This window comes from Electrophorus electricus, chromosome 6 (assembly GCF_013358815.1).
Source record: "Electrophorus electricus isolate fEleEle1 chromosome 6, fEleEle1.pri, whole genome shotgun sequence".
In the NCBI taxonomy this organism is placed as follows: Eukaryota; Metazoa; Chordata; class Actinopteri; order Gymnotiformes; family Gymnotidae; genus Electrophorus; species Electrophorus electricus.
In genome coordinates, this window is record NC_049540.1 from 20,412,510 (window position 1) to 20,425,445 (window position 12,936).

Sequence of the window (12,936 nt, forward strand, 5' to 3'; positions counted from 1 at the left end):
TTAATGCAAATTATTTCTGCAATATCTTCAGAGAAAACTCAACCAGCTATGTGCAATATTTTTTTAAATTATTCGTGACCCTGCACTCTCACCCTGACACATAACCTGACTATCACTGAAAGTACAGGCTTTATAAGAACAGTTATTTAGGCATAATAACATCTAATATTAAAGTAACTATTGTTACAGTTTGCTTACAATTATGGTAGATTTGTTGTTGAAAAGATGTAAAGGCTATTACTCTCTGATTACTTCATGTCAGATTGCTAACAGACTGCCAGAGGGTACACAATGACGAAGGACTGGAGCATTACGCGCCAAATTCTGTGTTACTATTTCTGTGAAGGAACCCACGACACGACACTATCTATGAGTCTACTAAGTAGGCAAATGTATAGACGTCAGTTGCTTGTAAATCACTGGCAATTTTATCTACGAAATTTCATAAAACTTTACCTCTACTTTAGGTCTTCAGAAAACCCATTATATTAAAAAATATTCTTGTACGATGAAAACAAATGATGAGGCCCACCTTCTGGTAGGCGGACCACTATTTTGAAATCGTCGTTGGTTAACTAGGTAGCGTTTCTGCGCCCCTTCTGCTCGCCACACCAGAAGCAGCATGGCAGCGGATAGCACAATGTCTAATGGCCAAGAAACGGCTTCTTTGAATGGTGAACCAGTGGTTAAGCGGTCCCGAGAAAGTGCAGCGGCTGAATCCCTTCGGATTCACCGAGAACCTCACAATAAAGTGACAGTGGTGTTGGGTGCCCAATGGGGAGACGAGGGAAAGGGGAAAGTTGTTGACCTGCTGGCTATGGACGCGGACATTGTATGCAGATGCCAGGTAACGTGCTAGTTAAACTAGCTAGCTGTGCTATCTTGAACGGATACTTCATTGACTTGTCAGTGTGTGCTTTTGTTTACAGACGTGTTGTTGAGTGAAACTGTAAGCGACGACCTCATTGTTAGTAACTTTGCTTAATTATTTATTACATGTTTCTGATCAATACTGTTGTTTTGGCTAGCTTTTAGCAATTTAGAATTAGACCGGGCCACTACTTCCGTTTCTCATCTTACTGGTTTGTAGCTAGCTAAGTCAACTATCTAGAGCTCCCAGTACTTTTTCCCCGTAGTCACATGACTGTATAACGCCTCTTTTTTTCGTTTGTTGAAAGTTTTCTTGACAGAAGATTTCTTCCAGTTAGTTCGGATATGGTTATGTTGCAAGCACATTTAGTCACTTCTGCTCTTGAGCCATTTTGCCGTCAAACTTTATCCTTATATGCACTGAACGGTCTCGGGTACAAGCGCAGAGGTTTGATCTCGTTGTGTTGCAATAGGGAGGAAATAACGCAGGGCACACGGTGGTGGTGGACTCTGTGGAGTATGATTTCCATCTCTTACCCAGCGGCGTTCTCAATAAAAAGGCAGTATCTTTCATCGGTATGTTTGGTTTGACCTTCTCTTTTTTTATAGTTGTCTCTCTGCTGCCACCTTGCTCCTTCAGAGGAGAAGTTCAGATGAGCTTTAAGTAATAAGGACCGTTACCCACTCTCACAACCATGTCACATTTTTATTAATTAATCTGCACGCCTTATCAATTAATGTGTATGCCTCTATCTGCACGCCTGTTGATTTTGTTGTTTCATAGCCATCAAAATTGTTGTGCAATGCACTAACGTGTAGATTTAACTGACTTGTAGGGAATGGAGTTGTGATTCATCTCCCTGGGCTGTTTGAGGAAGCTGAGAAAAATTTACAGAAAGGCAAAGGTGAGCCAAAAAGAGTCTATTGGGAGAAATGTATAGAAAAAGTTGTGGTTATTAAAGAATTAAATTATATTGCCATTACACAGCTATTAGTTTATAATGTACTGCTTTACTGCCTGCACAGTGTTGCTTTTGAGAATCTATTGTTTCCTTGTTTTTAATGCAGGACTACAGGGTTGGGAAGACAGACTAAAGATTTCTGATCGTGCACATATTGGTAGGATAAATTCTATAGTTTTGGATGTATTGCATGGTCTTGGTTAAATAGTTTATTCATATGTGTTTTTGCTTTTGAAATTAAGGTTAAATTTCTGATTCTCTTCACTTTCTAGTATTTAACTTCCACCAGGCTGTTGATGGCATACAGGAGCAACAGAGGCAACAGCAGGCTGGAAAGAAGTGAGTTTCATTTCTTTTTTCTTTTTTAAGTCTTTTTTTTATTTCTCCTAAAGTATTAAATTTCCCCTGCCTACTATTGTTCATTGCCTTGCCTTTGTGCTCTTTTTTCAGTTTGGGAACTACTAAAAAGGGCATTGGCCCAGCATACTCATCCAAGGCTGCACGCAATGGACTGAGAGTGTGCGACTTGCTCTCTGACTTTTCTATTTTTGAAGAAAAGTGAGTGTTTGTAGTGCAGTTGTACAATTTTTACCTCATGCCACATTTTGTCCTAAATGACATATCTCTCTGCACAGATTTCGTGTTCTGGCCGGCCATTTTCAGACTATGTACCCCAACCTCAACATTGATGCTGATGCTGAGCTAGAGCATTTGAAGGTAATGAACTCATGTTGGTACACTCATGCACATGTGCTCGGCAGTGTATGCCTGAAACCATCTTGTCCAGTGGTCTTTCACAGTCTGTCTCTTCACCAACAGGGTTATGCTGAGAGGTTGCGTCCATTAGTCGTTGATGGGGTTTACTTTATGCATAAAGCCCTAACTGGACCTAACAAGAAAATTCTGGTGGAGGGGGCCAATGCAGCCCTTTTGGATATTGACTTTGGTAAGGATTATAGTCTTGTCTGATAATTACCATTTGATTTTGTTGATCAAGCTGTGGGCTTTAACGACAGTTATTGTGATTCTCCCAGGCACCTACCCTTTTGTGACCTCATCTAACTGCACAGTCGGAGGTGTATGCACAGGTCTTGGAGTGCCCCCATCTCACGTCGGCCGTGTGTATGGTGTTGTCAAGGCCTACACCACCAGAGTTGGTGTTGGAGCATTCCCTACTGAGCAGGACAATGTGAGTGTGTGTGATTTGAGAGACCCCACACAAACTGATCATTAAAATGGGTTTCCTAACATGCAGCTTATTCTGTTTTGTTTTATAAAGGCTGTGGGCGATCTTCTGCAGTCTAGAGGAAGGGAGTTTGGAGTTACAACAGGCAGGAAGAGGCGCTGTGGTTGGCTGGACTTGGTTTTGGTTCGTTATGCCCACATGATCAATGGTTTCACAGCGTAAGATTCTGCCTCTGCACTCTGTATCAGGGATGCCCAGCTCTGTGTCAAAGACCAGCTGGTGAATTCTCAGCTCTGGCACATCTATTAAAACTGCTGAGTTGAATCGGGTGTTTCTGGGCAATTACAAAACTGTGCCAGCCTCTGGTCCTCAAGGTCTGGAGCTGGGCTTCCAACTCAACATGTCCTCTTTAGAAGTTAATTAATGATTTTATAGTAGCACTGTACTAATCTCGTGTTTTGGTTGTCATTCCTTATTCGTATGGCAGTATTGCTTTGACCAAGTTGGATATACTTGACACATTGCCTGAGATAAAAGTGGGGGTGGCCTACACTGTTGACGACAAGCCCTTGCCTAGCTTTCCAGGTTAGCAGTCCCTGGTTTCAGAACTCTTGCTAAATTACCATGTGGCGCTCTCTACGATTTCTTCTGCTTAACTTTTTTCCTCTAAAGAAAAATCATTCTGCATTTTTTTCGATGGCAGCTAACATGGATGTCCTGACGAAGGTCTCTGTGACCTACGAGACGTTACCCGGGTGGTGCTGCAGCACAGAGGGAGCACGCAGCTTCGATGACTTGCCACCTCAGGCACAGGCCTACATTCGCTTCATTGAGAACGTGCTACAGGTGCCAGGTAAACATGCGTGTATTTGGCGTGTAAACCATAACAATGTAAATGAGTGTTGTATTGCAGACAATGTGTTAATTTGGTTCATTTTTAATTCTGTTCTTTGCCCTATTTTTCACTTTTGTCTTCCAGTAAAATGGGTTGGAGTTGGCAAGTCCAGGGAAAGCATGATAAAGCTGTTTTAAACTGGAGCATCATGGTATCTCAAATCCATCTGCCAGGAACATCACATTTGCGGGACCATTTGTTGGATTTGATGTAGTGGATTGGAGCTGGGAAGATGACTATCTGTGGGTTCAGGACCCAAAGAATGTACCACTTAAACTGAGCACCAGCAAAAAATAGGTTCCAGGACTAGTCAGTATCAAGGGAGCACACACAACAGAATGCTACAGCCAAAAATTCTGTTCAGAACTGATCTTCATGAAACATTTCAAAATAAGAGTACTGGTCTTTGGATATTTTCTTTTATTTCTTATCCTGATGAAGCAGTCTTATTGAGATGCATGGTTTTAAAGAGTCTGATGGCTTGCACTCCCACAGATCTTTGCTAAAAACTGAGCTTCATGTAAATGTGCTTAAACCATAAAGCCCTACTGATTCTTTGATCCTTCCTCTGAACTTGTAACAAACTCAAGGCCTTGACTTTAATAAGATAATAACAATTAGCACACGGCATGGGTGCCATCACCAGTTTCCATTTTTTTTATTGAGGTAATATTACCAAATGTTCTGAATCTGTTTTCATGCATTTTAAAATGTACGATTTTCATCACTGATGAAACAGTAGTTTTAAGACTTCTTTGTAATTTGTAGCTAAATTTTGGTTTGTTTGGGTTTTTTTTTGTTTTTTTTGTATGTAAGCAAGTATGTGGGGGTTGTTTTAAGACCTGGTTTGAGGGATCTTTTTAATTTGAGGTTTGTACATGAAAAAATTGTGGCCGGTCTTGGCAAGTGTTTAAAAAAATCCAAAAGGGATGTTTCCATAAATGATTAAAACAAAGGACTGCATATATTCATGATCTTTTGTAGTAAGTAAATGTCATCTGACATCTTTTTCATTTAAGGCAACAATATTAGAAAAGCACAAAGAGAAGAAATGTACAGTGGTGCCAGTCGGCGTTCCACTGGGGTCTAGAGAATGTGTCTACCATTGGATGCTGCTTTGGAACAATAAAATGTAATTAATCTGACATTTTAAACTGTTTCCTTCGCTGCACTTTGTTTGCTTAAGATGTTTAGTGTGATTTCACATTAGTGCAAACCTGGTTTATACAACTAATTTGTTAATATATGGTATGTGCTGTGAAAGGGATACCCATTTACAGTAAAGACAGAAAACTCCCTGCATATTTAGTACTTGACACATGGGGGATTATTTAAAATTTCACAGATTTTGTTTGCTTTGTGTTTACTAGAAGTCATTGATGCTTCCAAATATTGCCTACCTAAAAAGAAGCATGAATGCAGTTATCATGAGTTACATGCATCTCGGAGAGACGCGCAGACAAGAAAGTAGGCCAATAGTGGTTTGGAGCACTGCTTTACGCGTATTTCGGTTTTCTGGAGCGTTGGCAGTGATTTGACTTTTAGATGGCAGTTTTAGGATGCTGCTGGTAATGCCTGTATTGCTTTGGATGTTTAACATCGCTGCCATATCACCGTATGAAGATGAATTTAAGGTAAGTTACAAATAAAAGGTGTTACATTTTGATGTCTATTAACACGTATTGGGTAGATATTAGTGTTAAGTTTTGTTTTTTTCTTTTTTCATTTTTCACTCTGCTGTAGGCTTCAATTAATTTTTCCTCGAGTTACAAAATTAATAGAGGGCTATTTTATGGTAGCTCATATTACTCGGTGCAGTAAACCAGTAAAATGTACCTGAGTAAAGACAATGTTATGCATACAGCTAACATTCCTTTTTGTCTCAGTGCCAATACTAGGCGTTTAGGAAGAGAAATTCGGCTGTTTTGGTAAAATTCTATGACCGAAACATGTAAGAGCTCCTGAGCAAGCTGGGATGTTATGAAAACAGATCCCACCATCTTTGTGATGTCATCATTGCTATAAATAGGCAGGCAAGAAACAATTCTAATCACAGTTATTACTCAATATAGTGGCTGCTAAACCGATCAGCTGTTTCACCCATTGCAAAGCAACTGGGCTACTATATATGGAACTGTCCATGGAAGGAGTAGAAGAAGAACAAAGGAATGCCCAGACAAGCAGAGGCATAAAATATTGGGAGAAAGAGGATATGGCTGGAAGCTGTGAACAAGAACAAGATAAACCAGAGAATGAGAGAGACCAAAAGGGAGATGGGGGAAAAAGACAACCACTGACAGGTGAAATTGTAGGATTGTTTGACATGGAAAGGAGTGGAGGCAGGCTACAGTCTTACCCAGATAAGCAGCCCAACAAAGCTTTGACAGTGTTGTTGAACAAGTTCCTGCAAATAATTCAGGCTGAAGAAAATTAATACCTCAACTTAGTCTTGAGTGCAGAAGCTCAAAACACACCAGAGAATAAAGTGGATTCAAAAACTGGACAAAACAAAGAAACCAATAAAGAAGTGAAAGAACACCACAAAGAGAAAGAGTTGGATGTTGTAATGCATGCCTGTGAATGGCAAAACTAAAGTGAGCCTCCCATTGGAGAACAAAGAATCCCAGGAAGCTGCAAGAAGCCTTTCCAGCCAGCTGTACAACAACCTTATAGGTTGTAAACGCTCAGAGGTGGCCCAGCACCTGAGTCAGAACACTGACTTTGGCAAGATGGTTGCTAAGGAGTACCTCACGTTTTTTGACTTCACTGGAATGTGACTGGATGTGGCACTTCAATTATTCCTCAAAGCATTTATGCTAGAGGGTTCAAATGAGAAGCAGAAATGCATTTTGACTCATTTCTCTGAGCGGTACCACCATTGCAATCCAACAGCTGTAGCCTCTGTGGATGTGATGCACTTCATGACCTGTGCCATGATGCTGCTGAATACTGACCTCCATGGTCACTATGGTGGCATAAGAAATGTCCTGTAAGGACTTCTTGAGAAATCTGAGGAGGGTGGACAGTGGTCTTGTTTCCTGAGAAGCTGTCCAAACAACTGTATCATTCAATCAGAAAAAAGAAACTGGAATGCAGCAAAGATGATGATGACTGTGAAAATTTGGTCCCAGGCAAGACAGACACTTCTGTGTCCACAGATGTCTGCTGCAGCTCTGCACAGCACTCAGCCACTGTCAACAACTGCAATGCTGTTCATAAAACTGGCTACCTGATCCGTAAAAGGCTCATAGACAAGAATGGCAAGAGAAGAAGAAAGGGACAGAGGGCATGGAAGCCATTTTATGCCATTCTGAAAGGCATAGCCCTGTTTCTGCAGAAGGAGCCATGCAACCCCAAGGAAGGCTTGTCCGAGACGTATCGCAAGAATTCCATCAGACTGCACAATGCCACAGCTTTCCACGCTGAGAATTACAAAAAGAGGCCCAATGTGCTGTGCCTGAGGACGGCAGATATGAGACATTTCTACTTCCAGGCTGAGAGTGAGTGAGAGCTGATGTCCTGGGTCATGGCCATTAATGGCACTGTAACCTGTAACTCTGGCCCTTCACCCCCTGCTTCTGTGGGCCAAAAAAAAACCACCAACCACTTCTTTGTGTCCAGAGCAGCTCAAGACTCGAGGCTGAGCAACAGAATTTTATTTCTGCTCATTTGAAGTTCCACAAGTATTTGACTTATCTGAATTATTTTGAAAAGAAGTCCAAGGAGAAGATAATGTTCTGGTATACCACCTATTTGGAGCTATTACATGAGCTTGCTCTTCACGACCATGATGGAGAAGGGTGCAGATCGTCTAAATGGGAAACGTGGTGGGGGGCTGCATGTATCCTGTGTACGGTGGACTGTGGGCTGCTGGGTGGTCTTGGACTACCACCCTTTGAGTTCTCCAACATCAACCACTCAGAGCTCGCTGACCTGCCTTGACCACAATTTTAATTTTTCTGTTTAATAAATATAAATGTGTTTCCTTTGTCTGTTGGCTTTATCCTTATTTCAATACTGTAAAAAATAATTGTTTTTACAGAAAGAATAACTGGCAGCTGTGGATCCAGAATAATTCTGTAGAAATACAGTAAACATATAAACAACTTTACAGAACAATCTGTAAATTGTCATTTAAAACTGTTTTTAAATTTAAAAATGTACAACATAATACACTTTGAACCAGTAAATATAACAGCCATTTTTTTGGCAAAATTAACATGATTACTGTTATTAAATAAATTATTTCAGTAATATTTACATGCAGTTGTCACAATGTATTCAGTGAAAGATACAAAGCATCATTATTTAACTGTAAGATTCTCATTATAAGATTTGTTTTCTCATTCTAAGATTTTTTTCTGTTAATTCTATTCAAAGTTATATATATATATATATATATATATATATATATATATATATATATATATATATATATATATATATATAGTATTGTCCTTTGTTTTATTGATGGCAAGAGTTTGAGTGAAAGCAACATCTAAACACTGCATTTGAATTTTAGCTATGACTTGTCTTTTACATTATTACACTATTATATATATTACATAGGCATAAAATCATGATCTATTGACTAGGGGCAAGGATATTAGATCCCATTTCATGCACCCATATGTATCCTGGATTGCTGCTATCTGTTCTGGAGGAACTTCATGTCACACTCATCACTGCAATGCTTTTGTTTTTTTTTATTTTTGGGGTTGTCGATTGCTCCATATTTTCCACCATATTTTGTTATAACTTGACTAGAGAGTGATACTCTGGTCCAATCACGTCTCCCTCTATTATGTCTTGCAGAGATCAGGGATATTTCGCAACCATATTTTTCGCAACTTCAGTAGAGTTCCTTTTGCCTATGCAAGAACTCTTTCGCATCATCTCTCACACCACAATCTGGACCGTTTCCTTTTTCATTCGTGGACTAGGTCTTTTTCCTCTCTCCAGTGACTGCGTCAGTTCCTCCTTGACTTATATCTTGGCTTCCAAACATCCAGGACTTTGCTGGCTTGAATTACTGTAGTATACTGTAATTTACACATTGCTTCTAGAAACACATTGTGTTTATATTTACACTTTTGAAATGTCATGATTTTACAGCACTTTACTGTTAATTTCACAGACATTTTTTTAAGTGAACAAATGGTCAGCTAAATGAAGTTTTTCACATTATTACTATTCATTATTATTTTAATTATTATTTATTATAATAATTATTATTATTCTAATTTTTAGTTGTGCTACAAGCAGTTTCACTGTTTCACTTCTGTCTGATTGATACTAGCAGATCCTCTAAAAGCTAAGAATAATGGCTTTTAAACTAATGACCATCTTATTTGAAGAGAAGAAATGCCTTTAGAGATATGCCAGATAAACTATAAATTATCTTTTTAAAAAAGAAATCAACAAATACAATTGTGTATACTAAACAAGAAGTTTCCTATTTTGTTTATTATTACTGGATTACTGTATACAAAACTATAAAAAGTGAACTTTTTGTGTAATCAGATTTATGTAAAAATAAGTGCACATAAAATGTAATGTAATGCAAAATGTTTATGAAACATACATATAATGCACATGATTTAGCTCACAATGTATTTTAATGGGCTGCATGACAACAAATACAAAGAGATCTGCATATATGTGAATGCACCATTGATGAAGAGGCTTTTATTGGTATTTTGGAGAGACGTATGCTCCCATCGAGATGACATCTTTTCTCAGGATCTCCATATCTATTTCAACAGGACAATGACAGGCCTCATTCTGCATGAGTTACAACGTGGCTTCATAGACATGAGCATGTGCATGACTGGCCTGCCTATAGTCCAGATCTGCCTCCTACTTAAAATGTATAGTGCATTATTAGAGGAGAATCAGCCAACCGTGACTACAGACTGTTGCATAGCTCAAGTTGTATACAGTAAAAATGTTGAAAAACTCAACTTGAAAAACTGAAACAATTTGTATCTTCAATTCCCAAACAATTAAAAAGTGTAAATAAATAGATGTGATGTGTTCCAGTGGTAAACATGCTTCTATCCTAGCTTTTTTGGTTGCTTGTTTGTTTGGGGGGTTGTTGGGTTTTTTGTTTTTAGTGTTATCATTTCTAAATTATGAAAACACAGAAAATCTTTTCTTTGTCTGTTAAATAAAGATTCAGTTAAATTAATAAATTACACATTTCAATTTTTATTGAATTTTTAGAAGTGTCCCATCTTTTCTGGTAATGGGGTTTGCTCCTTTTGTTTTATGGAGTTAAAGACTGTATCTTCAGTGTCCTGTTGGACCTGTGAATAGCCTACAAGATCTACAGATGGTGCAGATGTTCTGGAGTGTGCACTGAGGGACTTCATGGCAACCAGCAGAAGTGGCATGGAATTTATTGCCTTTGTGCTTTATATATTAAAAAATGTTAAAAAAAAAGACAACAACAAAAACAAACAAACTAGTGTATATATACCAAAAGCATTTTAGAAAGAAAGAACGCAAAATCCCAACACTAGATGATAGTAGTGTTTGACTAGCATCATGACTCTTCTCTGTCCTGGCATCCAGGTGTTGGAATGAACTTCTGTTGGCTGTCTTCAAATGAAGACCAAAAACTCAGGTCTTAAATATACACCTAAAAATTTTTTCACTGTGTTTTTTGCACTTTAGCTTGAGTGCTTACAAAACAATTCTTTAGGTCACTGTTGACAAATACTGTAGCATTAAATGTAATAGTTCTTTTGCTGGACATGATCTAATGTGTGTACAATAGTGTGCTGACAGCATCACAAGTCACCAGCTGACTTGCATGAAACTAGGCTTGGTGTTTTTCATTAGAACTGATTCGATGTAAATTAAATGTACATTTTCTCTCTGCTTTTTAATTCTTCATGAACCAAAGATTTTAACTGTAATATCTACAAGTCTACTGAAGGTACTTCATTTTACGCAGTATTTTGACTTATACTCACTGCATCAGTGTGCTATAGATGTGCCGTACTAAATATACTGTGGGTTCTGAAAGGAACTATGACATTTCAGTTAGCTTACAGTGCACTCTTCCTAAAGTTGCTAAATGAGTAATACAACGGCAAGACTGACACTGGATGTTGCTTGACAAATAGCTCCACCAACTGAGATTCAGACTATATTAGACTTCAGCTCTGTACATGTGTTCACTGGGTCTGTTTTATAACATGTGATGTAAAGTAACCTTCAAGTGTTCTGTTCATTCTCCTTCACTAGGGATAAACTTTAATTATGCGTGGTGTCAAAATGAATGCCAACCACAAGACGCTTTCGTTGAAGTTTGCCATGAATTTCTAGAGGAAACGCACAATGTCATTTGTCCTTGTTCTGTACCTGTAAAATGCTGTGGGGGTTTCTGTGTAGATGTTGCTTTACTCTGTGTAGCTGTAAAAAATTACACTGTGATGGTGCAGGTATAAGAGATTATGCATACCACTGTGAAAATATGATCTTTATTTTGGATTATATTAATCTAGATCTAACACTGGTTATTCTTAACACTTAACAAAGAACCATTGGTTCTTTGTCATATTTCTCAACAGGTGAAGCATGTTTACTCTAATGAGATCATTGAACTACCCTTTGTAGAGCACAGTGACTGCAGATGCAGGTAATAAAAACACTTTTAAAAAATATAATTCCTGTGGTAGACTCAAACATCTAACATTTGTTTGAGATATTGCACCTAAATATAACATCTAGTTCAGCAAAACATTTCTCAGATTACAAAGTTACAAATCAAGAGCTTTTTTCCAATGTCTCCATTGATGTTATATTTATGATATGTGATTATGAATTACGAATACCTCCATTGTATTCGTGAATTGTGTTTCTTTTACTTTATCCTCCACTTTTTCATTTTTAAATGCACATTTAGGGGAAATCTGACTGATTCCACTGTATGTTGAATCACAGTATGTGTTTGTCCATCCAAACATTTTGATAGAATTTGTTAAACATTGAACAATGTTTATCAAATTTCAGATCAAATCAAATGTATTTATATAGCACTTTTTACAACAAATGTCACAAACCAATTTATAACCTGCACTTTCATTTGCTTTCTAATGAAAAGGTTTAGATTTTTTTCAAATACGTTAGTATGAAGAGTTCTACAAATGAGTAAGTGACCTTAAGTCATAACTGTAATGAACCATTTGTTTACATACCATATGTTTATATGCCATGTCACATGCAATTGCATTTATTTATTGTTAACTACACAAAGTGTGCCATGGTTTTATTTCTTTTCAAAAGCAAGCATCTGTAATAGATGTTAATCTATTAATAATGTGAATGTACCATTTCTACATTAGATGAGGAAGTCATTTTGAAAATCAGAACATTTCACAGTTTGGCTACTTTTTGATCGTGTTTAAGCAATGTGTAAAAATCAAACACCAGTTATTTGATCTATAACTGCTCTTGTAAGCCAGTGCCTCCAGAGCTGAATCCCTTATTCCTGAACAAAGCATATTTCATCACATGCACTAATGAAATTGTTGTATGCACTTTGTAATAGGGAATGTGATCGTAATGTGTAAATGTTATGTCTCCAGATTGTATTTTAGTGGCTGGTTTATTTGTTTTTCTCCTACAAACCAGTGTCCTTATCCTTTAAGTATAACCGCCTGAATAATGAAGCGTGCTTCTTTTTAGCATTATTTCGTGAGTTCTTTAGTGATGTCTGAATTAGGTCAAAGTTCAGGGGCCTCAGGTAAAATAAGTGACTTCGAGATGAGCCATACACGACCTACTGTAAATCCCATTTTGTTATGTCTCTGGAAACAAAAGTTAGAGGGTGTGGCGGGTTAATTCAGCGTAGTCGAATGTATTGTATTATGTTGGAGCAATTAAAAACCTGTTTGGGAATTTGGTGTGTGTTCTTTACTCCCTACAATCACTCAGTCCACACAAGACCACTTAACTGTATTTTGCATATTGAGCAAATTTGCACTGACTAAGACGTGGCAGTAACGTCAGCA

The 12,936-nt window shown here is 38.0% G+C and overlaps 1 protein-coding gene across 1 annotated transcript; it reads left to right on the forward strand.

Moving 5' to 3' along the window:
* The first annotated feature begins 613 nt into the window (after positions 1 to 613).
* Positions 614 to 5,050, forward strand: adssl (adenylosuccinate synthase, like). Its single transcript, XM_027031109.2, has 13 exons — positions 614 to 847; positions 1,344 to 1,446; positions 1,707 to 1,775; positions 1,939 to 1,989; positions 2,105 to 2,171; positions 2,283 to 2,390; positions 2,468 to 2,549; positions 2,652 to 2,778; positions 2,867 to 3,021; positions 3,112 to 3,236; positions 3,506 to 3,603; positions 3,722 to 3,871; positions 3,998 to 5,050. Exons 1-13 carry the CDS (start codon positions 623 to 625, stop codon positions 4,048 to 4,050), a joined length of 1,413 nt encoding a protein of 470 aa, XP_026886910.1. The 5' UTR covers positions 614 to 622; the 3' UTR covers positions 4,051 to 5,050.
* Positions 5,051 to 12,936: the final 7,886 nt, after the last annotated feature.